The 26,198-nt window shown below is 46.0% G+C and overlaps 1 protein-coding gene across 1 annotated transcript in view; it reads right to left on the minus strand.

Moving 5' to 3' along the window:
• Positions 1 to 26,198, minus strand: part of KSR2 (kinase suppressor of ras 2) — a 517,247-nt gene that overhangs the window by 206,847 nt on the left and 284,202 nt on the right. Inside the window, exon 5 of the mRNA XM_054444768.2 lies at positions 3,915 to 4,099. Coding sequence (XP_054300743.1) covers positions 3,915 to 4,099 — 185 coding nt within the window. The remainder of the gene's footprint in view (positions 1 to 3,914; positions 4,100 to 26,198) is intronic.

Consider the following 26,198-nt stretch of genomic DNA (forward strand, 5'->3'; position numbering starts at 1 on the left):
TACATGCATTTCTCATTGTATCCTCACTGCATTGTTGCTAGGTAGAAAATAGACTCAAGAGGTTAAGTAATTTGTCCAGTGACTTAACAGCATCCAGTTAGTTGCTTTAAACCCGAAGTCACTTCTACCAGCTGGTAATGAATGATGACAATTATTCCTTCCATCTAGGTGGCACTCTTTCATTCTGAAGTAGCCTTTCTTTAGGGGATTTAAGAAAGCCTGACCTCCATCAGCTGGGGTCAGAGATAGCCTACAAGGAGCCCACAAGCTTGCAGATTGTTGGAGTAAAGATGATCCATTGGTGAAAAGCACCTAACCAAAGCACCAGAGCACGGTGGCCCACCCAAATGCAACACAGAATAAATACAGCAAGGGTAGAGAGGTAAGTCCACCACTCTCTATTTCTCTGGGAAGCAGGTGAATTTGAGTCAATATCTCCCATGGTGAACAAAAGCATCTAACGTCTTTCATTCTAGCCCTACCTGAGTAAGGCTATGAACCCCAAGGGCTGGTGAACCTTGGAGACAGATTCCTCCGTCAGCAAAGGCTCCTGCCATTCCCCTCCCTCCCTTTCCCCACTCGCCACTCCCAGGCCAGGGGAGTAGGGTAAGACCCAGGAAGGTGCTGTCCTTCTCGCAGCCCACTCAAGGTGGCTGGGCACCCTGAGGTTGTGAGGCTTGGCCACACTACAGCCAGATCTGCCTAACGCTGTCCCCAGGCATTACCATCATGGGGTAACAAGATGGCGTGTCACCACCCTTCACAGTACAGACCAGAGCCAGAGCCGACAGTGGCAAACAGGCAGACAGACTGAGCCTGGCAGGGATGCAGCCCCAGGGGCCCCCTTGGCTGGCTCAGCAGGAGTAAGGCTGCCACCAGGACCCAAAAGCAGGGAGTTCTCTTCTGGAATTCATGGTGGCGTGGGAATGGGAACTATTACAAACAAGGAGTCGGCACCTGGTAGCTGTGTTCCTCCCAAACTCAAGCCCCACCCAGAGTCCCCAAAACCAGCATTCTAATTGCATCAAAAGATTTGCCTAGGAAAACTCAGTGGCTAGACCTCAGAGTCACTGAAATAGACCCTCAGGGGGTACATACCCCTGGGGAAACTGAGACCCAGATAGAGAAAGGAACTTGCCACGTTGAAGTGATACAATGCAGGCTAGATTGGATCTGGATTCAGAAGGAACCCCATGGACAAGTTCATGCACCATTCTGAGCCTGTTTCTTGATCTGTAACATGGGAATTCTAGCACCTGCCTCACAGACTGGGGTGAGTCTTAACTGAAATAGTGCAGCTAACACACCAGGCAGAGACAGAGGCCACAAAGGCAACCGGCGGCAACACTGAGATTCCAACAGACAGCATCTCGTTTCCCAAATGAACCTGCCTGCCCCACACCAGGCTGCCTCTGTTTCTGTTACTTGTTAGAATCAACAGATAGGGAACTGGTCCCTGGGGTTTCAGCTAATATTTGGGTTACACACTCATTCTTCCACTGAGACTCAAATGCTATCTTTCTTCTTTCTGGGAGATCAGAGAGCAACTTCTTTGAAGAACCAAGACTGTCCAAGGGGCAGTTGTGCTCCTGGTGCCTCTTACTGCTGGGAGCCACCTTTTAATTAAGGACTTCGCTCCTATCCACAGGCAAGCAGAAAAGCTTTTCCTCTTAGGTGGAGACCAGGGTGGGAACAAAAAGTTAGAAGCCATGATGAATCCTCAAAAACTCTTTGGTAGGGATGGGGGCTCAAATGTTCAAATCCGTGTTGTTGTTGTTGTTGTTGTTGTTTTAAAGCAGGAAGGAGATGTTTTTACTCTGGCCAAAACTAAAGTGCAGAGCAGTGGCCAACCCCTGGAGGGGACCCAGCTGACATTCACTCACAGGATGGCGATGACCAAGGACAGATGGCTGCTAGAGGCAGCCACCCAGAGTCATGCCAATGTAAATGCCAAGCACTCTTAGAGTCATGGGGAAGTGGGGACGGGAAGTAAACTGCAAGGCATTTAGCCACAGAAGCCCCAAATTAACCATCAGACCACAGGCTGTAAATGCTTCAAGAATAAAACATCATCATAAAAGCCACCATTTATTATGCACCTACTGTGTGCCAGGAACTGTGCAGAAGGCTTGGCATGAATGAGCTCATCTAATCCTCACAACTATCTACAAGATGAACCTCTTATTGTCCCCATTTAAAGATGAGGAAACAGATGAGGTTCAGAGGCTTTGAACTCACTTGAGGTCACACATAATTGCCTAAAAGTAGAATAACTGGGGTTCAAACCCAGGCATCTGTTCCTGGTCATGACATCTGCCTCACCTGGCTGTTGCTACACACTGGACATGTCACTATCATGCTTTTCTTCATTCACGCTCATGCAGCCACTCTCTTTGACTACCATGTAGGCCCACCCTCATGAAGGGTGCTCTCTCTGGCAGTGATTTCTCTGGACAAATTCATAAATCGGCCTTCTGGTGTGGACCTGGGAGTCGTGGGTGCTATTTTAGTTTGCTTGATTTACAGCCTGCCTAACCTGGGCACCGAGACAAGGCAGTCTCTGGATCGACTTCTAACAGATGTCCATGTGGTTCATCAGTCCATGCCCTCAGCTGATTCCTACCATGGATGCGCCATAAACACCTACGGGCTATAAACCAAGCTCACTATTCGGGCCCCAGCCTAACCATCTAGCGGGATGTTGGATATTACCTGTGCCTGCCTTTTTTTCCAGGCACAGAATTAATAGATCTTGTCAAATTCTCCAAGTGTAAGAACCCTTAGGTAAAAGTAATGAAGAAAACCCCATATTTAGAGACAGGCATTCTGCTGGGTATTTGAGCAGTCATGGTTATCAAATGATGTGTGATGCATTAGAAAGAACCGAATTCAAATCCCAGCTCAAATACTCAACACCTGTGTGACTTTGAGCAAGTTCTTTGACATCCCTGGGCCTCAGTTTCTCCTTCTGTACAATGGGAATAATCCAACTGCATGAGGGATTGTTGCAAGAACTAAATGGGGCCCTGCCTGTGAGTGATTAGCATGTATCAGTGCTCAGTGAACATGTCTCATCATTTCTCAGAGCAGCAACACAACGTGCACAGCCTGTGGCTGAATTAAGGTCCAGGGGTTATTTCTTCTACATTCTCAGAGCCCTTCCTTCTCTTCAGCAACCAATCAATAAAAGTTGCTGTCTTGGCTGGAGGACTGGCTGGGCTTTATTCAGGGGGGTGCCCCTCTGACCACGTCTGTGCCTGTTCAGCAAATCGGGCCTCTGGGTAGAGAAGATTAAACGCCTTCTGAAACCTCAGCCCTACATCACCAAAAAGTTCCATTTCTGCTCCAAGTAATAACCACCCTGTCTCCAGCAGAAATTCGTAAGAGCAGAAAGTAAACCACCTCAGGCCATGCTCAACCCCATTTGAACCCAAATACATCTTTGAGATGTAAAGGTTATATATGTTGACCTGAGTGGGGAAAAAAAAATACAAAACTTAATCATAGATGCCTTAGCCACAGCAGCCAAGAAAAATCCTGTAATCAGGCAGCTGAGAGACAGCTGGGAGGAGGGAGAGAGAGGGCGGGTGCCTCCCTGAATGCCTGCTTGCTTTCCTCTATCTTTCCTTCGCACCTTCAGGGGAAAGAGCAGGAACCGGGGACCAACGACAACATCCAGTCAACCTCCCCAGCGTCAATTATGCCCCCCTCAAAAACCATCCAAATGGGCATGAGTGGCATAGGCAGATGGGGGGGGCCGTGGGCAGAGGATGGGTGAAGCTCTATCAGTGAGCATTTCACAAGCCCTTGAGATAAAGAAAAGAGAGTTTGCACCTGGCACAGAGGACAGCAGGTGCTGGGGAGAAGGAGGCAGTGCGGCAAGCGTTCCCAGTGCAGCCCGGCGGGTGACTTACTTGCAGAGAAGTTGGCCTCAGTGTGAACAGGAGGGGTGGAAGGCAGGAAAGGTGCATGTCCCACAAAGAAGGAGCGGAGGGAGCGCTCAGACAGCAGCGGGGAGCGCTGCTGAGAGGGGATGTTCTCGCAGCTGCCTACGCTGCTGTGGATCTTGAGGTTCAAGGGTTTGCTCTTCTTCTTGGCTCTGAAAGGGAGACAGAAAAAGAGGAAAAGGAAATATATCCATAGGTGCACAAAGGTACAGCAGGGAGGCCCAGCCTTGTGTTTCCCATGAGGGGTCCAAAACCCACAGGGAGAAATTAAAAGAGCCCACAGGCTTTTAGGTAGAGACACAGGGGCCGGGCAAAAAGGGTTTACCCTCTCACCCCTAGGTCCCTCTAAGAAGCTCATTCCACCATGGAGCACAAGCAAACACTTCAGCCATTCTTTTTCACCCAGCTCCCTAGAGAAGCTCTAGAGAGCCAGGGTCAAGTTCAGCTTCCAACTCCAATCCCACAACTTTTGCCTAAACATGTCGAGTCCCCAGAGCTCCAAGCCCCCAACCCGTGGCCAAGCTGCCCTTTGGCCATTTGACAAAAACAGCAAATCCCAGGCTGTCCTCAAGTGAGTCCAGATCCGTGTCAAGGTGGCATTCACCATCTATGTGTTTAATCCCCAAATCCACTGCCCTTCCTCCATGTAACAATAATCAGTGCATTTCTGTAGATGTTAAGCCTGATGACTTTCAAGAGATCTAAGTAGACTAAGCCTACGGTAGGAACACAGTGCCTCTTCTGGAAATGCTTCCTCTTGCTCAAGACTTCTGGTGCTGGGCTCCTTCTTCCCAGCCCAGCCACGGCCCTGTCTAGCTCTTGGTCCAGTGCCTACCAGGAGCCTCAGATGGTGCCCACCTTAGGAGTTCAGGAGGGAGGGTGCTCCCCCAGATCATAGGCTGGATCCGATGGGATGTCTCACAGCCTCACAGGCAGCTGCCAGAGATCAGAACAGTGATATAGACAAGGGACCCTGGGTGCCCCCACCCTTCATCGCTGTGTCCACTATAGCAGCATTGCTGGAGGAGAGCAGGTACAGCTTGTAGGAATTACACTATTGTGGGGCCAGACTCCCCAGATTCAAATAACTGGTCTCACCACCCCCGGGTGAGTACATTAAACTTCTCAAGCCTCAGTTCTCTTGCCTACAAAAGAGTCCTTCTTTGGAGAATTGTGGAGAGGATTAAAAAAATGCCCGTAAGTGAATTAATACAAAGTATAAACATGAATTATTATTATTATATTATGGAGATCTGTCTGATAGTTCCTTCAGAAGAAAGAATCTGCAGCAGAAACCAAGCAGAAGCTTCTGGAAAGTTTGGTTCTTCTCTTGGGGACTCTTCAAGACCCAGGAGATTGAATGGTATTCTTTGTACACTCTGTGCCCAGCAAAATGAGTCACACAGAGCAGGAATTTAAATATTTGTTGAATGATCTCTAAATGGTAAAAGGAAGGAAGGTAAAGAAGAGCTCTTCCAGGGACCCCTCAGCTCACAGCATTTGATCCATGGCCAGTTATGGATTCATTCAAGAGAAGAGAGAGGGGTGATGTCTGATCTCAATCGTACACACAGGCATTGGTCTCACCCCACCAGTGGGTGAGCATCTGCCTTCTGCCTACAACATGGTGCATTCATGGCAACAATTGTGCAATAAAGCCAGGGGCTCTCCTTTACACAGAATCATAAAGGTAAGGAAATGTATAGGTAACTCACTGAAATGGGTAATGGTATGATATTTAAACAATTAATTAATAGAAATGTGTTATGAGTGCAAGTATCCATCAGAGTTAAGCTTATGACAAAATTTGATACTTTCAAAAAAAGTGCAATGTATACTTAAGGCTGAGAATAACTACGCCCTCAAGAATGGATCTGTCACATCCTGGCCATTTCTTAGTATAGAGCTACCCTGTCCAATAACAGAGCTACTCGTCCACATGACCACTTGAATTGTGGCAAGGCTTGCCTGAAATAGGCTTAGAATGAAAAAAATAATAACAATGGACAATACCTAACAATACTTTTGTATGCATCAAATGTTGGGTTAAGTAAAATACATTGCTAAAATTAAAAAAAAAAAAAAGAGGGCTGAGTGCAGTGTTTCATCTCTATAATCCCAGCACTTTGGGGAGCTAAGGTGGGAGAATAACTTGAGGCCAGGAGTTTGAGACCAGCCTGGGCAACATAGCAAGACCCTGTCTCTATAAAAAATTAAGAAATTAGCCGGGTTTGGAGGCATGTGCCTGCAGTCCCAGCTACTCAGGAGGCTGAGGTGGGAGGATCACTTGAGACCAGGAGTTTGAGGCTGTAGTGAGCTATGGTTGTATCGCTGCACTCCAGCCTGGGTGACATAGTGAGATCCTGTCTCTAAAATAATAATAACGATAATAATAAAATTAAAAAATGATAAAGAAAGTGAGGGGGTTAGCAATTATTCACAGTCTGTTGCTGAAATTAAAAAAAAGCAGGGTATTTAAGATTCTTTTCGAATTGTTTCTTTTTTTCTAGGCATCTTCCTTGCCAACAGATTATTAGAAGGTGAAATTATTCCATTTCCAACAGGACCTCTCATACTGAGAAAGAGATGGAAAGGAGACACTAAAAACAAGGATTCCAGCAAGGTGCTGATTAAGCTTTGATCTGAAACGGAGAGAAAACAGCTCTGAAATTATAAGCATAAAACATGGACATTTAAAATTTTTCAACTTTATCAAACAGGAGGCTTCACCATAATAATAACAGCAACAACAGCCACTGTTACTGCTGCTTTGATTTGAGTGCCAACCGTGTCCTAGGGACTGTATCAAGTGCTTTTCATGTATGACCTCACTTAAGCACCATAGTAACCTTAGGTGGGAGATGCTGTTATTATCTTCTCTCCAATGATGAGGACACCAAAGCAATGAGAAGATAAGGGATGTGGTGAAGGTGGTGCCAGCCCTGAAACCAGGCAGTATGGCACTAGGGTACATCCCTCAACTGCACCCACACCAGACCCTGAGTGTCAGTCCCAACCCCACATCATCAGCCACCCCGAGGCCAGTTATCCTGAGCAGCTCGATTTGGGACACGCTCAGGTCAGAGGCACTGGGGTGGCCAAGAACTGAGCCCCAAATATTCATTTTGCTTCATCCACCTCTTTCTTGGAACCCTTTCACCAGAACCACCCAGAAACCCCACGCAGATATTTCCCTTTGCCCCCCTGTCTCTAGCACTGAGCCCTTTTGCTCTGGAGTAACTAAAGAGAAAAATGCTGTAATACATGAAGGAGACAGGGCAGGGACCCAGGAGAGTCCCTGTTCAGTGGCCCCCACGGAATGGCAAAGCTGCCCGTTACAGAGTGTTTCTACCGTTTCTCTCCCTCCTCCACCTGGTGAACCCCTGCACATACTACATGGTCCAGTTCAAATGTTACCACGTGTATAATGCCCTCTCCTAACCACAGAGTTGGGGTAATGTATCATTCCCTCACCTCACTCTCTTAGGACCTGCTTTTCCATCACATGCTGGAAAAGACCCAATTTCCTTAACATGGTACCCAATATCTACCCACACACACACCTTGGTCTGACCCTGGGGCCTTCTCACTCTTTGTATATGCTGTCTCCACCACCTGTAATACCCTCCATTGCTTTGCCTGGTTAAACCCTATTTGTCTTTTATGACTTGGCTCTGATTCCTCTCCTCCAGGAAGTCTTCCTTGATATCCTAATTCATTTCAGCATGGGTTGGGTGTTCTTCCTCCAGGAAGCATTCCCTAATACTCCTTCTTCCCTCCTAAACTGGGTTGGGTGTTCCTCCTCAGTTCTCTCTCTTGATTGATTGATTGATCATTAGATAGACAGATAGATAGACAGACAGACAGACAGATTGATGGCTACAGTTTCCTATTTTTTCAAATTTGCTGTCTTCCAAGTAGACTGTGGTCTTTGAGGGCAATGACTCTGTGCTGTTCATTTTCCTATCCTTGACAACCAGCACAAAGCCTGGCACATAGTAGGTGCTCATTAAATGCTTACTAAATGACCGTTCTGGATTAAGACTCTGGCACACATCACATTCCCTTCTAATTCTTTGCCTTCCACACATGACTGTAGGCTCCTTGAGGTCAAGAACCATGTGGTTTTCCCTGTTGGATCCTTCATCCCTTAGCTTGGTACTAGTTGAATGAAATGAAACTTTTCAGTGGGCTTGAAAACATTTCTTCCCTTCCCAAGGAGTGTGCTTAAGAGCGCTTGGTTCAAAGCTGCATCCAAAAGGAATCTCTCAGCTCCTCCCACCCACCTCCCCCAAACTCCCATCCTGCCTGCCCGGGAGTGGGGCGCCCTCTTGTGGCCAGAGCACAGCCTCCTTGCAGATTTTCAGAATCCTGGATGGAGAGTTCAGAAAAGTCTGTTGGTTTAAGTCTGGGGGCAACCCACACAAGCAGGTTAAAAGCCCCACTGCTCATCATCACTGGCCATCAGAGAAATGCAAATCAAAACCACAATGAGATACCATCTCACACCAGTTAGAATGGCGATCATTAAAAAGTCAGGAAACTACAGGTGCTGGAGAGGATGTGGAGAAATAGGAACACTTTTACACTGTTGGTGGGACTGTAAACTAGTTCAACCATTGTGGAAGTCAGTGTGGCGATTCCTCAGGGATCTAGAACTAGAAATACCATTTGATCCAGCCATCCCATTACTGGGTATATACCCAAAGGACTATAAATCATGCTGCTATAAAGACACATGCACACGTATGTTTATTGCGGCACTATTCACAACAGCAAAGACTTGGAACAAACCCAAATGTCCAACAATGATAGACTGGATTAAGAAAATGTGGCATATATACACTATGGAATACTATGCAGCCATCAAAAATGATGAGTTCATGTCCTTTGTAGGGACATGGATGAAATTGGAAATCATCATTCTCAGTAAACTATCGCAAGGACAAAAAACCAAACACCGCATGTTCTCACTCATAGATGGGAATTGAACGATGAGAACACATGGACACAGGAAGGGGAACATCACACTCTGGGGACTGTTGTGGGGTGGGGGGAGGGGGGAGGGATAGCATTAGGAGATATACCTAATGCTACATGGCGAGTTAATGGGTGCAGCACACCAGCATGGCACATGTATACATATGTAACTAACCTGCACATTGTGCACATGTACCCTAAAACTTAAAGTATAGTAATAAAAAAAAAAAAAGCCCCACTGTGCAGGAGGCCTGCTGCTCGCTGGCTTGAGGAAGTCTAAGCATGCCTGCAAAGTCCCCTTAGTGCCTGGAACACCACCTCCGCTTATCTCCCCAGGGGCCCATGGCGAGGATCAGAAAGGAGCTTCCAGTTATAGCAGCACATACTGGCGGACTCTCTCCTGCCCATTGTCAGAGAAGAAAGGAAAGCAAGGTGGCAGGGGAAGGGGTGCCATTTCATCCCACGCAAATGCTCAATGTTGAAGATTCAAAGAAACATCCATACATGGACACAAATGACTATTCCTAATGACTGTGACTGTGTACTTAAGATTTAGTGAATATTTTGCAGTATATCCCACAGATACAGTGTAATTTAGTGGTTAAACTCATAGGCTCTGGGGTCAGAGAGACTGGGACTTAAGTTCTGATTGTGACCTTGAGAAAGTGATCTCAGTTTCCTCATCTGGGCAATGGGGAGAATACTAACACCAATCTCAGGAGGCTATTGTGAGAATTCTATGAGATAACAAGCTTGGCATGGGACCCAGCACAGAGTGAGGGTTCAGGTGATGTCACCTGTTATTAAAGTCACTATGACCAGGTCAAATCAGATGTCTGTATAGCTATAGAAATAGACTGGAAGAAGTCAACATTGAAGCCAAGCTGCAATTTTCACCCGAAATATCCAACAAACTTTTTTTTTTTTTTTTGAGATGGAGTCTTGCTCTGTCACCCAGGCTGAAGTGCAGTGGTACCATCTTGGCTCACCATAACCTCCGCCTCCAGGGTTCAAGGGATTCTCCTGCCTCAGCCTCCCAAGTAGCTGGGACTATGGACGTGTCCACCACGCCCAGCTAATTTTTGTGTTTTTAATAGAGATGGGGTTTCACTATGTTGGCCAGGCTGGTGTCAAACCCCTGACCTTGTGATCCGCCCGCCTCGGCTTCCCAAAGTGCTGGGATTACAGGTGTGAGCCACTGCACCCGGCGATTTCCAACAAACTTTCAATCTACCATGGCCCTTAGTGAGTGAAGAGGACACAGCAAAACCCTCTGGTGATAGATAACCACCATCATCTCCAAAACCCCGACAGGAGCCTTGAGGCACTGAGCCAAGTGACAAGACCAGATCCTCTGGCAAGAAGAACCAAGTCTGACCCAGCACAAGTTTAGCAGGAGCTCAATGACCTCAGAGTCAATCTGTTTTACCAACCATGGCCACAGATGGAGGAGAGAAGGGGTATATCTAAATAAGGGTTAGTTGGACAGAAGGATGGATGAAAAGATGGATGGATAGAAGAATGGAAAGAAGGAAGGAAGGGTGAAAAAGTGGAAAGATGGAATTGATGAAGGACAGAGAGGATGGGAGGATGGGAACACAGATAAAAGGAAGGGAGGATGGGGGAGGAAGATGAAAGAATGAAAGGATAAATGGATAGAATAAAAGTGAGAATGGGAAGACAGAAGAATGGATAAAGGAATGGAGAAAATGGGAGAATGGAAGGATGGACAGATGGAAAGAGGAAGGAAGGATGGAAAAGGGAAGAATGCTGGGATGAAAAGATGGAGAGAAAGAAGGGCAGAAGAGAGAATGGGAGTAAAAGAAAACGAGAGAATACATGGCTATTTGATTAGAGTAGGGTGGAGAGAAATCCCATATCGCTTCCTACCCATCAAGGAAGCCTTCATGGACAAGATGTGGGATTCGCCTTTCCATCCACCCTCATTACCAAGGCATGGTCAGAGGGGAAAAAACAGACACAAATGACTGTTTCTAATGACTGTGACTGTGTACTTAAGATTTAGTGAATATTTTGCAGTATATCCCACGGATGCAGTTAAAAAGAACATTCTTTCCCATGATCTTTGTAGGATATTAGATATCTGTCACACAGATGTCTCATCTGGAAATAAGGCCAATTCAGAGAAAATCAACAAAATGAGATGGCACAAAACATTGGAAAGGGAAGCCCCATCCTCTGGGGCTATATCATCCCTGGGTGTACCATGGTGCTTTCTGGATGGGCCAGCAAGTCAGGGCTCCCTGACAAGGTAAGCTGTGCAGAGGGGCTGGGCTAAGCCAAAGCTGCACATCTACGTTAGGGAAAGACACTCAGCTTCAGGCCATCACCTATACTTAGGAAAATGCATTTGTTTCCCAAGTACAGCAAAGGACTCTTCCAGTGTTGGAATCTGGGAAAACTCTTCCCACTTTTCTGATGCCCAATTTACATAGAGTATCAAAACTAAAAGGATCCTGAGAAATCTTACATTGTCTTTGAATGAGTTCATTACTCTCCATCTCTAGCCGCATCATTCTGGTCCAAGCCACCACCTTCCTCTCACCTGGGCTGCCGCTGCCTCCTCGCTAGAATCCCAGACTCACTTGCATTTGGTTCTGTTTTTGCTTTTTTGTTATGTTAAGGTGAAATTCACATAACATAAAATTCACCATTTTAAATTGAATAACTCAGTAGCATTAAGTTCATTCACAATATCAGAAGATCACAACCTCTATCTAGTTCCAAATGCTCACCACTTCAAAAGGAACACGGTGAAACCCCGTCTCTACTAAAAAATAGAAAAAATTAGCCGGGCGTCGTGGCGGGCACCTGTAGTCCCAGCTACTCTGGAGGCTGAGGCAGGAGAATGGCGTGAACCTGGGAGGCAGAGCTTGCAGTGAGCCGAGATCGCGCTACTGCACTCCAGCCTGGGGGACAGAGTGAGACTCCGTCTCAAAAAAAAAAAAAACAAGAAAAGGAAGTCCCTTACTCATTAGTCACTCCCATTTCCCCTTTCCTCCAGCCCCTGAAACCACCAATCAACTTTCTCTCTCTATGGATTTGCCTATTCTGGACATTGCATATAAATGGAATCCTACAAGATGTGGCCTTTTGTGTTTGGCTTCTTCACTCAGTACGATGTTTTTGAGGCTCATCCATGTTCTAGCATGGATCACCAGTAAATGACTTTTCATGGTTGAGTAACTGGATCCCACTTTGGATTCTTTACAATGTATTCTCTACCCAGCAGTCAAAGGCAGGCTTTAAAAAGTATACATTGTATCATGTCACTCCTCTGCTTAAAACCCCACAAAGCTTTCCAGTTGTTCTCTCTTCTTGTGGTCTATAAAAGCTTCCTAGGACCCTCCACACCTACACCCTCCAACTTCTTGTGTCATCTTGGACCCTAGCTGTTCTGGTCATCTTTCTGGTCCTTGACCACACTAAATTCTCTACCTCAGGGCCTTTGCACATGCTGTTCCTGCTGCCTGGGACATTATTCCCCATTCTGCTTGTTAGTGGTATCCTACTCATCATTAAGGTACCACTTCCTTAGAGATGCCATCCTTAACTCCCAAACCAGCCAGATCTCCTGGTTACACCTGCACCCAGCACCACCTGCTTTCCTTCTTAGAATGCATCCCAGCTGGAATTCTGCATTTACTTATGTGGTTACCAGAGGAATGTCTGTCTCCCATAGGGCCGGTGCCCATCACACAAAAAGGGCCTGTATCCTCACCATCTAGCATAAGACAGGGACCCAGAAGCTGGGTCTACAGATGCTCACCCTAGCCCACGTATCCCACCTCAAGCAAGGACAATGTGACATCTTCTATTTGTGGGGAATTCTAAAGGAATGTGACCCAGTCTCCATCTGCAAGTCAGGAGGGCTGGTTTAGCAGCATCTTCCCAGTTAATTCCCAGGTAAGGGCTCTTCAAGGACAGAAACACAATTTCTTTTTCTTTCTGACAGTTTCTTTTGTCAGCCTCTGGCCACCCTTGGCCTAGGTCTGGCAGGTGGTTGCACATTCAGAAAACCGAATCGATACCCTTTCACCAGCCCACCTCTCCCAGCCTTCATCACAGAGATCATCAAGGGAAGCCCCAAACTGATGTTTAGTCTTTGCACCATTTCCTCTTCCCAAAGTGTGCTGGGGTCTGAGTGAAACAGAGCCGCTGGCTCACATGGCCTCAGCTTCCTCGAGCGTGTGGGTTGTGTCCCCTTGAACTCAAAAGCCTTTACCCGGCCACATCCCTCAGCATCTCATTAACTGTGTCTGGAGCATCTGGCCCAGCCAATTGGGAGGAAATGGCAGGGCTGGGAACAGACAAGCTCCTCACAAGCCTGCTTTGAGGACAGGCAAGAGCACACATTCTTGCAGACCGCCCTGTACAGCAAAATGCTAATCCAGTAACCATTTCCCCAAACAGGAAAAATGCCCACTGGTCTTACACAGGGCTATGAGCTGTCCCTATCAAACTGGCCCTTTTAAATCCTTTGCTCTTGGGCTGATCCAATGACCCAAGAGGAGGCCTCCAGGAAAGACTTTTCAAAATCAAAGAATGCACAATGTTCTGGGGCAGCAGAGCTTACGAGCCCTCAGCTCAGCTGCTCAGAGTCCAGGAAAGGGAGCAGTTTGGAAAAGCAAAGCCCCGTTAAGTGTAACACCAAGGGGATGTTTATTGAGAATCTGCTCTGTTATTGGCCACAGGCGATAGCCCTCATTTCTGGCTGGAGCACTCCCCACGCATGGCATTAATCAACCGGGATCCTGGCAAAAAAAGGGGCATGATGAGCCAGTGAAATAGCACAAGCTGCATTTCCCCAAGTGTGGAGGAATACGCAGTCCTTTTAGAGGAGACATGGATGCATCTTTTTGCATTTTAATAAAATTCAGGAAATAGCCTTTGCACGTCAAATCTATAATTTCATAGTAATTATTTTCTATATGCAAAAGATACTAAGAAGGAGAAAAAGAAGGAGAGGAGGAAGAGAAAGAAGGATGAGAAAAAGGAAGACAAAGGAGAAAAAGGAAGAGGAAGAGAAAGAAGGATGAGAAAAAGGAAGACAAAGGAGAAAAAGGAAGAGAAAAAGAATAAGAAGATAAAGGAGGGGGAGGAGATGTTGGCTAAAAAAATGTTAAGTAAACTATAGTATAGCTCCCACCCAAATGGCTAAAAATAGACTGGCAGTTACAAATGTTGGCAAAGATATAAGGCAATCAGAATTCTCCTAAAATCCTGGTGGGAGTGTAAATTGGTACAACCGTTTTTGAAAAATGACTTGGCAGCATCTACTAAAGCTGAAAGTAAGCTCTGACCCAACAATTTTACTCCCAGGCATGTATCTAACCAAAATGAGGGCCCATGTCTGCAAAAGAAGACCTTTGTAAGAATGTTCATGGCAGCGTTATTCATAAGGGCCACACAAACACTGGGAACATCTCAATGACCATCAATAGTGAAAGGGATAAATAAGTCATAGTGTACAAATGCTATGACTTGAATTCTCAAACACACAAAGTTTGAGAATGACACTGACAAGCGGAGGAGGGTGTCCATCATCGGGATAAGATGATGATGCCAGGCCTGGGAAGCATGAAGCCTTCCTTGAAGAAGGGAGCATACAACAGCATCATCAAAGGCATCCAGAGAAAAGGTGTGCAAGGAATACTTGGCCAAAATGCCCCTTCTCCCCACACTACATTTTTGGTCTTAAGACATTCTCTTGGTTCTCACCATCAATGCATGTTATGGGCTGAATTTTGTCCCCCTCAAGTTCCTATGTTGAAGTCCTAACCCCTAGGACTTCAGAATGTGGCTGTATTTAGAGATGGAACCTTTAAAGAGGTGACTAAGCTTAAATGACATCATAAGGGAAAGCCCTAATCCAATAGGATTGGTGTCTTTTTAAGAAGAGGACAAGACACCAGGGATGTATGGGAGTGGCCATGTAAGGACACAGCAAGAGGATGGCCATCTGCAAGACACAGAGAGAGGCCTCAGGAGAAAGCAACCCTGCCAACACCTCGATCTTGGACTTCCAGCCTCTAGAACTGTGACAAAATACAATTTCCATTGTTTAAGCCCCTCGGTCTGTGATATTTTGTTACAGCAGCCCTAGCAGACTAACAGTACCCTTGTCTCAAGGGATTCTTTGGAGCCATAACTAGAACAAGAAAAATACCTACTACTTTTAATGGGATAGTTACTAGGGGCCACACACAGGACTGGCCACTTTATGAGATTCTTATTCTAGCGGTGTCTGAATTTCTTCACTTGCTCTCTGTCTGCCAACTAGAATATGAGCTCTATCTCAATCTTGCTTGCTAATGTTGTCTCCAAGGCCTAGAAAAATGTCTGACACACAGCGTGTCCTCCAAAACTATACTTTGGATGAAGGTACAAGTGCTTATTAACATCAAGCCTTGCAGGTGGTTCCATCTTACAGATGAAGAAACTGAGTCCAGAAAGTTCTGAGCTCCTTTTTTTTTTTTTGAGACAGAGTCTCGCTCTGTTGACCAGGCTGGAGGGCAGTGGCATGATCTTGGCTCACTACAACCTCTGCCTCATGTGTTCAAGTCATTCTTCTGCCTCAGCCTCCCAAATAGCTGGGATTATAGGCATGTGCCACCAAAGCCCAGCTAATTTTTTTTTTTTTTGTATTTTTAGTAGAGATGGGGTTTCACCATATTGGCCAGGCTGGTCTTGAACTCCTGTCCTCAAGTGATCCACCCACCTCACCCTCCCAAAGTGCTGGAATTACAGGCATGAGCCACTGTGCTGGGCCAGTACTGGGCTTCTAACCCAATTTGTCCAGATCCAGAGCCCAGGCTCTCACAGCTACATGAGGCTCCATCCCACTCTGGTGCCAGAAAGAGGATACTACCCCCACCCCACCCCCACCAACCCTTGCCAAGCTTCAGATCGCAGACATCTTCATGTACTAGGAGTTAGGATTCCGGGGCTCTCTGGGTGAGACCTACATGGCTTCCTCCTCACTATGACCCAAGAACTTGACCACAGGGAGATTTGGACTGAAGAACAGATTTCTTGCAAGAAGCAAAGGAGTTTTCCTCCAGGTACAAAACAGAACTGCTGAGGTATCTAAGAGGTGTTACCTGCATCTGTCCTCTCCAACCAAGCTCCCATGACACAGGATCTGGCCTGGGAGGAATATGGTTCCCCTATGGTCATGGGATCTGTTTGGGGGTAATGCAGCTCTCAGAGATTGAGCCAAGTAAACCCCAAGGGACCTCTGTAGTGCAAAGGCAGGTTTTCTGTGGGTGAGGACAATGGACAACATGATGTGGGCAGCAGGGACTGAATTCCAAATGGCCCTGGATGATGGTCCTGCTCCCCTTGTACCAGCTGTGTGGTCTTGGACAAGTCACTTCTCCTCTCTGGGCCTGTCTCCTCATTTCTCCAAGAGGGATATTGCCCAAGTGTGATGATGGTCACATAAGACAAGGTCTGCTGAAGGGTCTGCAAGGGGTGGGGCATGGCATCAGTGGGAGAGACTGGTATCACCCTCTTGGCATGAATTCGTATTGTTTCTAGTAAATTTCCTACTTCATGAAGGCACATGGCCCAAACTCTGTTTCCCCGTCTCTTTTCACCTTGAACCTGCTCTGGCTCAGCTTCTCTGTGCCTTCACTCTCCTAGGACCCAGTGCCGTCTTCTCTCCATGTATCCTTAAAGGCTGAACTCAAGTCTGAGCTCCCTTGAATCTCCCAGAACCATCGAACTTTAGGTTGCTGTCGCCAGCACTCCATGTGCATCAGCACCATGCACTGAGCATTTCCTATGGTCCAGGTACCAGCTCCCCATGTGCATTAACTCATGCGGTCCTCACAACAACCCTACAACGAAGGTACTAGAGTTATACCCATTTCATAGATGGGGAAATTGAAGTTCAGAGAGGTTATGCGGCGCTTGGTTAAAAATTCAGCACACACCAACCAAGCACACTCTAAGTGTGATGCACTGTGTTCTCACACTTCAGAGGTCTAAAGGGAAACAGAAGACACAGCTTCCACTGTCAGCAACCCTGACTTGTGTATCACATCTGCACCAGCACAGACCTGGCCATGAGGCAGGAGTCTGTTTGACACCTGCTATAAGGGTACGGGTGTCTCAAGGCACAGCAGAAATCTCAAATCAGATGTGGCGAACCAGTAACTGATTCACTGAGACTAGGTCGTCCATGCTGTCTTTTAGCCCATCTGGGTGTATAAAACTCAAGAATTCCTGGGTTATGGCTAGGGCATGGTTCTCCCTTTGTTCTCAGGAAGACTGCCTGGTGGTCTGAACTGGGCAGCTCTAGCCCAGTTCAGCCCAGTTCTAGAAGAACCATGAGCCAACCAATGGCCAAATCCAGCCCTCACCTTGTTTTGGTAAATAAAGTTTCCTTGGACCACAGTCATGCCTATTCATATATATATATATATATATATATATATATATATATATATATATATAGTCTGTGGCTTCTTTTGCCTGACAATAGCAGGGTTAGTTGTGACAGAGTTGGCATACCCCAAGCTGAAATATTTATTATCTGACTCTTTATGGAACAAATTTGCTGATCCCTGTTCTAGACTACCTGTCCACAGATGTCAAGAGCAAACTTGTAAGAGAGCCTGCTTTAAGGGTCTGCTCGGGATTTATTTTCCCTCAAGATACAGCTTCTCTCTCGACCTTCTGTGTCTAAATAATGAACATTCTCTATTCCTGTTCACTCCTCTCCCCATATCCCTGAATTGTACGCCACTGTCACTGGGTTATGGGGAGGGAAGTAAACAGGAACATTCTTTAATGATCAGTATAAATCTCTTTGTCTAAATCTATGCTGTTCTTTACAGATATTAACATTTTAATTAAAGCAAGACAAAATTTAAAATTCTTCCCATCAGCCATTACATCCATGATTTAAATGCTCAAAAGCTACATGTGGCTAGTGGCTACTGCACTGGACAAAGCAGGCAGAAAACATTTCCATCATTTCTAACATTTCTTTTGGACACGGCTGCTCTAAACAATCCCTGCCCCCAGCATTGAAGGGTGAGATGATGCATTGTTCTGAATTAGATCATTTGCTCCATCTCATCTCTCTCTCCTCTCCTCCTCTCCAAGTCTGGTTTTCACACCCCTTCCAACAATAGTGAAATTAACTGTGCTTAGCAAAAGACTGGAGGCAGCTGAAATATGCATTATAGTGGACTGGTCGATTAAATTATGGCAATTCCATTTGATGGAAACTATGTAGGTGTTAAAAAAGAATCAGGAGAGAGAGAACACCAACATTTATTATAAAATGAAAGTGGGAGGAGAAAAAAAACAATGGATATGATATGGCCTCATTGTGTCTTTGAAAGATATATATTAATTCAAAAAAAATGACCCAGTAAGTGTTACTAGGACAGTAAAATAATTGGATTCCAGCAATGAAGGAGGCAGACAAGAGCTATACTTTCCTTGGGCTTATATCCTGATGGGGGAATACAGACCGACAGCAATGAGGAAATGCTACTTAAGAATAAGAGCTACCACCAGGTGTGGTGGCTCATGCCTGTAATCCCAGCACTTTGGGAGGCCAAGGCAAGTGGATCCCTTGAGCTCAGGAGTTTGAGACCAGCCTGGGTAAGATGATGAAACCCTAACTCTACAAAAAATACAAAAATTAGCCAGGCATGGTAGTGTGCACCTGTAGTCCCAGCTACTAGGGAGGCTGAAGTGGGAGGATCATCTGAGCCCAGGAGGTAGAGGTTGCAGTGAGTCAAGATCGTGCCACTGCACTCCAGCCTAGATGGCAAGGCCAGAACCCAACTCAAAAATAAATACATAAATAAATGACAATAATAAGAGCTTCTACATAGAGAATTAAAATCCAGTGATATGGTAGTGAGTAACTGGGTGGGAAGGCAGACCTGGCATTTTGGCTGAGACCTGGATGTCAAGAAGAAGCCAGATTTGAGAGATTTGAAGGAAGAAGGATCAGGCAGTCTGAGGCAGGGGGAATGTTGCAGAGTCCACAGAACTGGCGCAAGGCCAGGACAGGGAAACTCAGAGTGAGTGACGAGGAGTGGGGCAGAGGTGAAGTCGGGAGGCAGCAGGGCCAGATCACTGCAGGTCCTTGTTAGGAGGTAGGGTTTTATTCTGAGAACTTTGGGAAGCTGTTGGAGGACTTTAAGAAGGAAGATAACGGAATTGGATTCTGCTTTTAAAAGATCACTTTAAAGTCTTTAATCCACCTTGAGTTGATTTTTGTATAAGGTGTAAGGAAGGGGTCCAGTTTCAGTTTTCTGCATATGGCTAGCCACTTCTCCCAGCACCATTTGCTAAATAGGGGAGAAATAGAAACACTTTTACACTATTGGCAGGAATGCAAATTAATTAAACCATTGGGGAAGACGGCGTGGCAATTCCTCAAAGATCTAGAACCAGAAGTACCATTTGACCTAGCAATCTCATTACAGGGTATATACTCAAAGAAATATAAATCATTCTATTATAAAGATATATGCACATGTATGTTCACTACAGCACTATTCACAATAGCAAAGACATGGAATCAACCCAAATGCCCAGCAATGACAGACTGGATAAAGCAAATGTGGTACATATACAACATGGAATACCATGCAGCCATAAAAAGCAATGAGATCATGTCCTTTGCAGGGACATGGACGGAGCTGGAAGCCATCATCCTCAGCAAACTAATGCAGGAACACAGAACCAAACACCACATGTTATCACTTATAAGTGGGAGCCGAACAATGAGAACATGTAGACACAGGGAAGGGAACAACACACACTGGGGCCTATTGCGGGGGCAGGCGGAGAGAGAACATAAGGAAAAATAGCTAATGCACGCTGGGCTTAATACCTAGGTGATGAGTTGATAGGTGCAGCAAACCACCGTGGCACACATTTACCTATGTAACAAACCTGCATGTCCTGCACATGTACTTCAGTTTTTTTGGTTTTTTTTTTTTGAGATGGAGTTTTGTTCTTGTTGCCCAGGCTGGAGTGCAATGGTGCAATCTCGGCTCACTGCAACCTCCGCCTCCCGGGTTCAAGCTATTCTCCTGCCTCAGCCTCCCAAGTAACTGGGAATACAGGTGCGCACCACCACACCAGGGCTAATTTTTCACATTTTTAGCAGAGACGGGGTTTCTCCATGTTGGTCAGGCTGGTCTCAAACTCCCGACCTCAGCTGACCCGCTGCCTCAGCCCCCCAAAGTGCTGGGACCACAGGTGTGAGCCACCGTGCCTGGCTGTACCTCAGAACTTAACATTAAAATTAAAAAGATCACTTTGCCAGATGTGTAGAGAGTTGACCAACAAGAATGGAACAAGAACGGCAACAAGAATGGAATCGGGGGATCTGGAAAGGAGGGTGTAGGAGTCACCCAGGCAAGAGAGGATGGTGGCTTGGAGCAGGGTGGAGGTCATGCGGGTGGAGGGAGGGGACTCAGCTCTCCCAGGACTTGCCAGCAGTTTCAATGTGTTGGGGGTGAGAGGCAGAGGAATCAGATGCCTACTAAGTTGAAGCTTCAAATAGATGCACAGTCTTAGATGCACGCACATAAGTATCAACACTTTCTGGAAAGACAGGCAAGAGGCAGTTGGCAGGTGAGGGGGCTGTGGATTTGGGGAGTAGATACTTTATTACTTTTAGACTTGTCTCTGCCATTTGAATTTAGTAACAGAAGCATTCCTTTATAAAATAAAACACAATTTTTAGTTATAAAATAGTATATGACATATACTATTTTTTTTGCCTAGAATGTTTTCTTTTTATTTTTGTCAAAGGAAAAAAATTCTAGAAAACAGAGAAACAGACATTAAATAACAGAGTCAACTGTTATTTAATATTTTGATGATATTTCATTATTTTTTCAAGAAGTTACACATTGAAGATCAAATTTGAGTTGGATTTTTGTTTCCTAAATGGCTGCTATAAGTCAGCTGGTAACTGGTATCTTGGATTTAGTTGGCAAAAATGAAAATGTAGTTATGTATAAATTCCTAGAAATTAAACACATATCCTATACCTACATAAATGTATATATTATATGTATATTGGAACATTTACACCTGAAAAATATGCAAGATGTTTTAAGAACAGCTAGATAGTGCTTAGAGATTAAACTTCGCTCAGTGACAAATCATCTCTCAATACCTAACAGACCTTCTACCAAGGCTAGATTTGAAGAATGAATGAAATGTTCCTTAAATACATATTTCCCTCTTGTCCACTAAGACACTGCTTCAGATCTAGGGCAAGAGAGGAATAAAGAAAGGGAGAGGAAAGGAAAGATGTCCTGATGCAGAGGTTGCCAAATCTTTTCTGCAAACAGCCAGAGAGGAAATACCTTTGGCTTTGCAAGTCGCTTGCTCTCTACTACAACTTTCCATCTCTGACTTTGTAGCAGAAACTCAGTTGCAGACAATGTGTAAGTGAACAGGTATGACCATGTTCCGATAAAACTATTTACAAAAATAGGCAATGGGCTGAACTTGGCCCCTGGGCTAGATAGTAGGTTGGGTAGTTTCCCAACCACTGTTCTGATAGGATCTAGACTTACCTGAAAGTAGGGTAGTGAAAACAAAACACTAAGAGTAGCCCCTGAACCCCACTTCTCATCACCTGGCTCCCCCAGCGCCCTCATCTCTGCCACTGGGACTTTATTTAGTGTCTCTCCTTTCCTCATCCTGACCCACCCCTCCTGGGATGGGTTAGGTCTCCTCTACCGCTCTGACCATAGTTTTGAGGTACACACTGATTTTTCTGATGACTTGATGAGTATGGGCCTCTCCCACTGGTTTGGGAGTGCTGGGAAGGCAGGGGTTGTGTTTAACTTCTTTCTGGCTCCCAGCACCCAGCACAAAGCCTGGCATACAGTAACAGCTCCATAAAAACAGTTTAACTAAACAAATACATGAAAATCCAAGGGTTTCCGCCGTACTATTACATGAGTGCTCATGGGCTTTCCATGGAAATGAGCAGGGAAGGGGCGGCACTCTAGTGGATCCAATTTTGCTCGATGCCATGAGAAAGGCAAGGCTTGCACCCACCCTCTATACATATTTCCAATAGGAGGCATTTACTGCGTAGAGTGGCTATGTGGGGTCTAGCTGGCAGGAGAGGTAAGTGCCTGTACCAGCCCACCTCGGGGGGGGAATTCCAATTCTCATACAAATGCCTATGTCAGCACCAAGATCTCTCTGTGTCACATGCCAGGGGCCGGGCACTGTGCTCAGGACACAACATCTCATTTGGGGTTGGAGCAATTACGACTTCAATTATGATTTGCAGTTAAGGTAACCGGCGTTCCCAATAATTAATGTATGCAGATCACAATTCAACACAGGCTGGAGTGTGATGGCAGTTCTGGCTGATTTCATAGCCAGTTCCTCATCACTCTATTAATTCTACCGTAAGAGTTGATTGCATATGTTCCCATTTTACAGAGGTACCTATGCAAACAGGTTGCCAATTTCAGGGTTAGCCAAGGAAAATCAATCTTAGACTTGCAATCTGGGAGGGGAGGGGTAGGGGCTGGCCTCAGCCAGTTCTTTAACTGGACACTGACAATGCTGCCTCTGCCCCATGGAATAATCCAGAAGCCCAAGGCTCCCTCTTCCACTGAAGACCCACTGCACAGCACAGCCTAGCCTCCTCCACCATCCCCTGAGCTCATCCAGACAGCGACCCGGACTTTGCCTCTTAGTCCTGATCTGTGTTGGCGTCCAGGCCCGTTGATTTTCCTGCATCCCTGTGATTAGTGACTAATCTTATTTTTTTGTTCCCAAACCCATAAATCAGTTACAGACCAAATATTTACACAGGCCATCATTTCCGACTGAACCAGAGCTCGTGACAGCCCTCATTATTAAAAAGGATGACTGATTTTGGGCAGAGATTTCACGGCCATGTGGCTGGATGTTTTCTTTTAGGTTTCCTTCCTCTTCCCCTTGCCTGAAGAAAAGACAGTTTCCAAGATAAATTGGCGCAGAGGTCTGCTCTCACTGTCTCCCCGGGGCCGATGGGATGTGGGCAGGCTTCTGTCAGCCCAGTAAGTGATGGCCCCCGGAGAAATGGCCAGTGCTAGCTTCTGCCCGCATCTCCTGGCCTCCCTCTGGGGCCAAAGAGTGGAACAGGGAGTCATTTGACTCACAAACATTCCCTGAAATCAGAGGCTGTAAAGAAGGCAGCAGAGGGGAGGGGCCCAGAAGAGGAAATAGCTGCATCCCCACCTCCAGCCCACGTGACCCGCGGGGCAGGGAGTGGTTTGGCCTGTCAGGTGCCCCTCCCACAACCTATTACCAGAGGCCACATGTTGAGTGGATAAGATCACTGGATGGAGAAGCAGGAGGATGAATTCCTGACCTAGCTCTGTCATTACCTAAGTTACCTTGGATTTTAATGCTGATTCCCCTCCTGTGAAAAGCAAAGATTTGCGGAAGGTCCCTTTCTATCCCTTTTTGCTTCAGGTACCTTGGTCATAATTATGACAGCTGCCATTCATTTCACCCTTGCTACATGCCTGGCTTTGTGCCAAGCATTTTAGAGGCATCAGCTCGTTTTATTCCTTTTTTTTCTTTTTTTGAGACAGGGTCTTGTTCTGTCACCCAGGCTGGAGTGCAGTGGTGCGATCACAGCTCAAGGCAGCCTCAATCTCCTGGGTTCAAGCCATCCTCCTGTCTCAGTCTTCTCAGTAGCTGGGACCACAGGCACACACCACCACAACCAGCTAATTTTTTTTTTTTTTTTTTTTTTTTAGCAGAGATGAGGTCTTGCTATGTTGCCTAGGCTGGTCTTGAACTCCTGGGCTCAAGTGATCCTCCTGCCTTGGTCTTCCAAAGGGCTGGGATTACAGACATGAGCCACCACGCCTGGCCTCATTTTATTCTTTATGATGGGATCTGTCATCTGCAGATGAAGAAACAGAGGGTCAGAGAGGCTAGGCGACTTGTCTAAGGTCACACAGCATATAAGGGGCAGAGCCAGGATTTGAACCTGGTTCTGTCTGACCCCAAAGGTCTTAATCCTAAAATGTATCACAGACTCCCTAGGACCTGGATTTGCTTGTAACACATGGATCAAAAAGCTCATTGTCATCTGGATTCTCAACACTCCAGCATCTCCATAGGAAAGCACCCAGAGTCAGTGTCCTAAGCAAATGCAGCATTGATCATTGTCTACTCAGGTGGTAAGCCCATAAAGACCCTTCTCTGTGCAAGCAGGAGGTCAGCCAGAAATATTTTACTCAAGGAAACTGATAGTTTTGCCACCTATGGAATATTTCACAGATGCTTCCTTTATCCTGGGAAAAAATAAACAGACAGTGAATCCTTACAAACATGCCTAAATTGGAATATATTTCAATCTATGATTCTATGAGATCCACGCTGAAATCCATCCATCAGAGCCCGAGAGACAGACAATGAACAGTATCTACTAGTTCCTGAGGGCTTGGAGAGGACTCAGAAGATGCTGGGGATGGCTGGCTGGCTGGCTGGGTGCCCAGGGCTAGTTGCTTAACCTCAGTGAGCTCTTAGCTTCCTTGCTTGTAAAATGAGGGACTTAGAGCAACTCATCCTTAAAAGCTTATCCACCCTCAAAGCGGTGATTCTGTGATGCTGCTCCCTCTTCTCCAAGCTTCCAGCATGCCTTGAGCAGGTCAGAATCTGTGTGGTTTCAGGTCTTCTTATTTATACAACGGGATAACCTCTCCTGCCTCTTTGTCTGCCCCTTGCTTCTGTGGGGGCAAATGAGTCAGTGTGAGCTCAGCAGAGAGTGCAATTAAACATCAGCAAGTATGATCCCACCAGTGTGGAATTTCTAATAATTCAGTCGTAGCTGTCCTACTGTGACTCCAAGAAACAAAGTCTGAATCTCTTTTTCCACGAGGGTTTGAAGAACTGTTGCCTGAAATTAGTGGGTTTCTTCAAAGCCAGGCTTTTGATGTGCTTTCAACTTTTGCATCCAGCATGAACTTGTTAGGGTAGAAAATTTGCTTATTTGGGATCAAACAGTATAGAGGGTGGGCTCGCTGCAAATTGTCACTTAACATGTTCATCTATGAAATTATTCCTGCTCAGCCGGACTCAGGTATTTCAATATCTGAGCCAATAGCCTGTACTGCTGTCTTGCAGAGGACACTGGTTTTGTGACCGTCTAGCATTCACCCCACTCCACCTCGGGGAATTCTCTCTTCTACTCTGTGCACAACCTTATTGAGGGTGTCAACTAGGGGAAACTGCCTCCCCCTAACTCACCAGGTGCCAATCAGACCAATCTGAATCTCTTTTGGGAATATGAATCTTGAACAGCATGACACATGATGGAAAAAAAATATTTGAAACTCAGTTTAATCTAGTGGTGGTTCCTCCCAAAATCAGCTGTCAAGTCATTCCTGCTACTTAGAGCCCAAAGACACCTGGGTCCTGCCCCTTTCTGAGCCTGGGTCTCCAGCATTCCTGTCAGTCCTGAGAGTTAACCCATAATATCCCAAACAAGCTCATTTTCAGCCTAAGTTAGCTAGAGTTGGCTTCTGTTGTTTGCAACCAAAGATCTCATCTCTAATGTATTCTGAGACCTTTAAAGGTGAATTCCCTTTAAAAAAATAAAATAAAAGTCTATCGGCCAGGTGCGGTGGCTCACGCCTGTAATCCCAGCACTTTGGGAGGCCAAGATGGGTGGATCACTTGAGGTCAGGAGTTCGAGACCAGCCTGGCCAACATGGCAAAACCCCGTCTCTACTAAAAATACAAAAATTAGCCAGGCATGGTGGTGGTGCCTGCAATCCCAGCTACTTGGGAGGCCGAGGCGGGAGAATCGCTTGAACCCGGGAGGCGGAGGTTGCAGTGAGCCATCACGCCACTGCTCCCCAGCCTGGGTGACACAGCAAGACCTTGTCTCAGAAAAAAAAAGTCTATAGCTCAATTTTTTCACTAAATCAGACTAAGTACCCTCAACTCCAAAGTTTCTCAAGTCCTTTGGGGTGGGGCCCACAAATCTGCATTTTATCATGCTTTCCAAAGATCATTTCTAGCTCCCCAGAACCACTCTCTGCATCATAATTCTATGCCGATAACATCAGCCACTGTCCAATTGGCAGGTTTGACATTGGCTGACGCTCTGGAGCAAAATGCTTTTCACATGCTAGTGTCTGCTCAGGCCCTCCAAGAATCAGACTCTAAGGCCTGAAGGTTTAGTCCATAGAGGCTCGATCAGGGTTCGAGTGTGCCAGAAGC

The sequence above is a fragment of the Pongo pygmaeus genome, chromosome 10 (assembly GCF_028885625.2).
Source record: "Pongo pygmaeus isolate AG05252 chromosome 10, NHGRI_mPonPyg2-v2.0_pri, whole genome shotgun sequence".
NCBI classification, from domain to species: domain Eukaryota; kingdom Metazoa; phylum Chordata; class Mammalia; order Primates; family Hominidae; genus Pongo; species Pongo pygmaeus.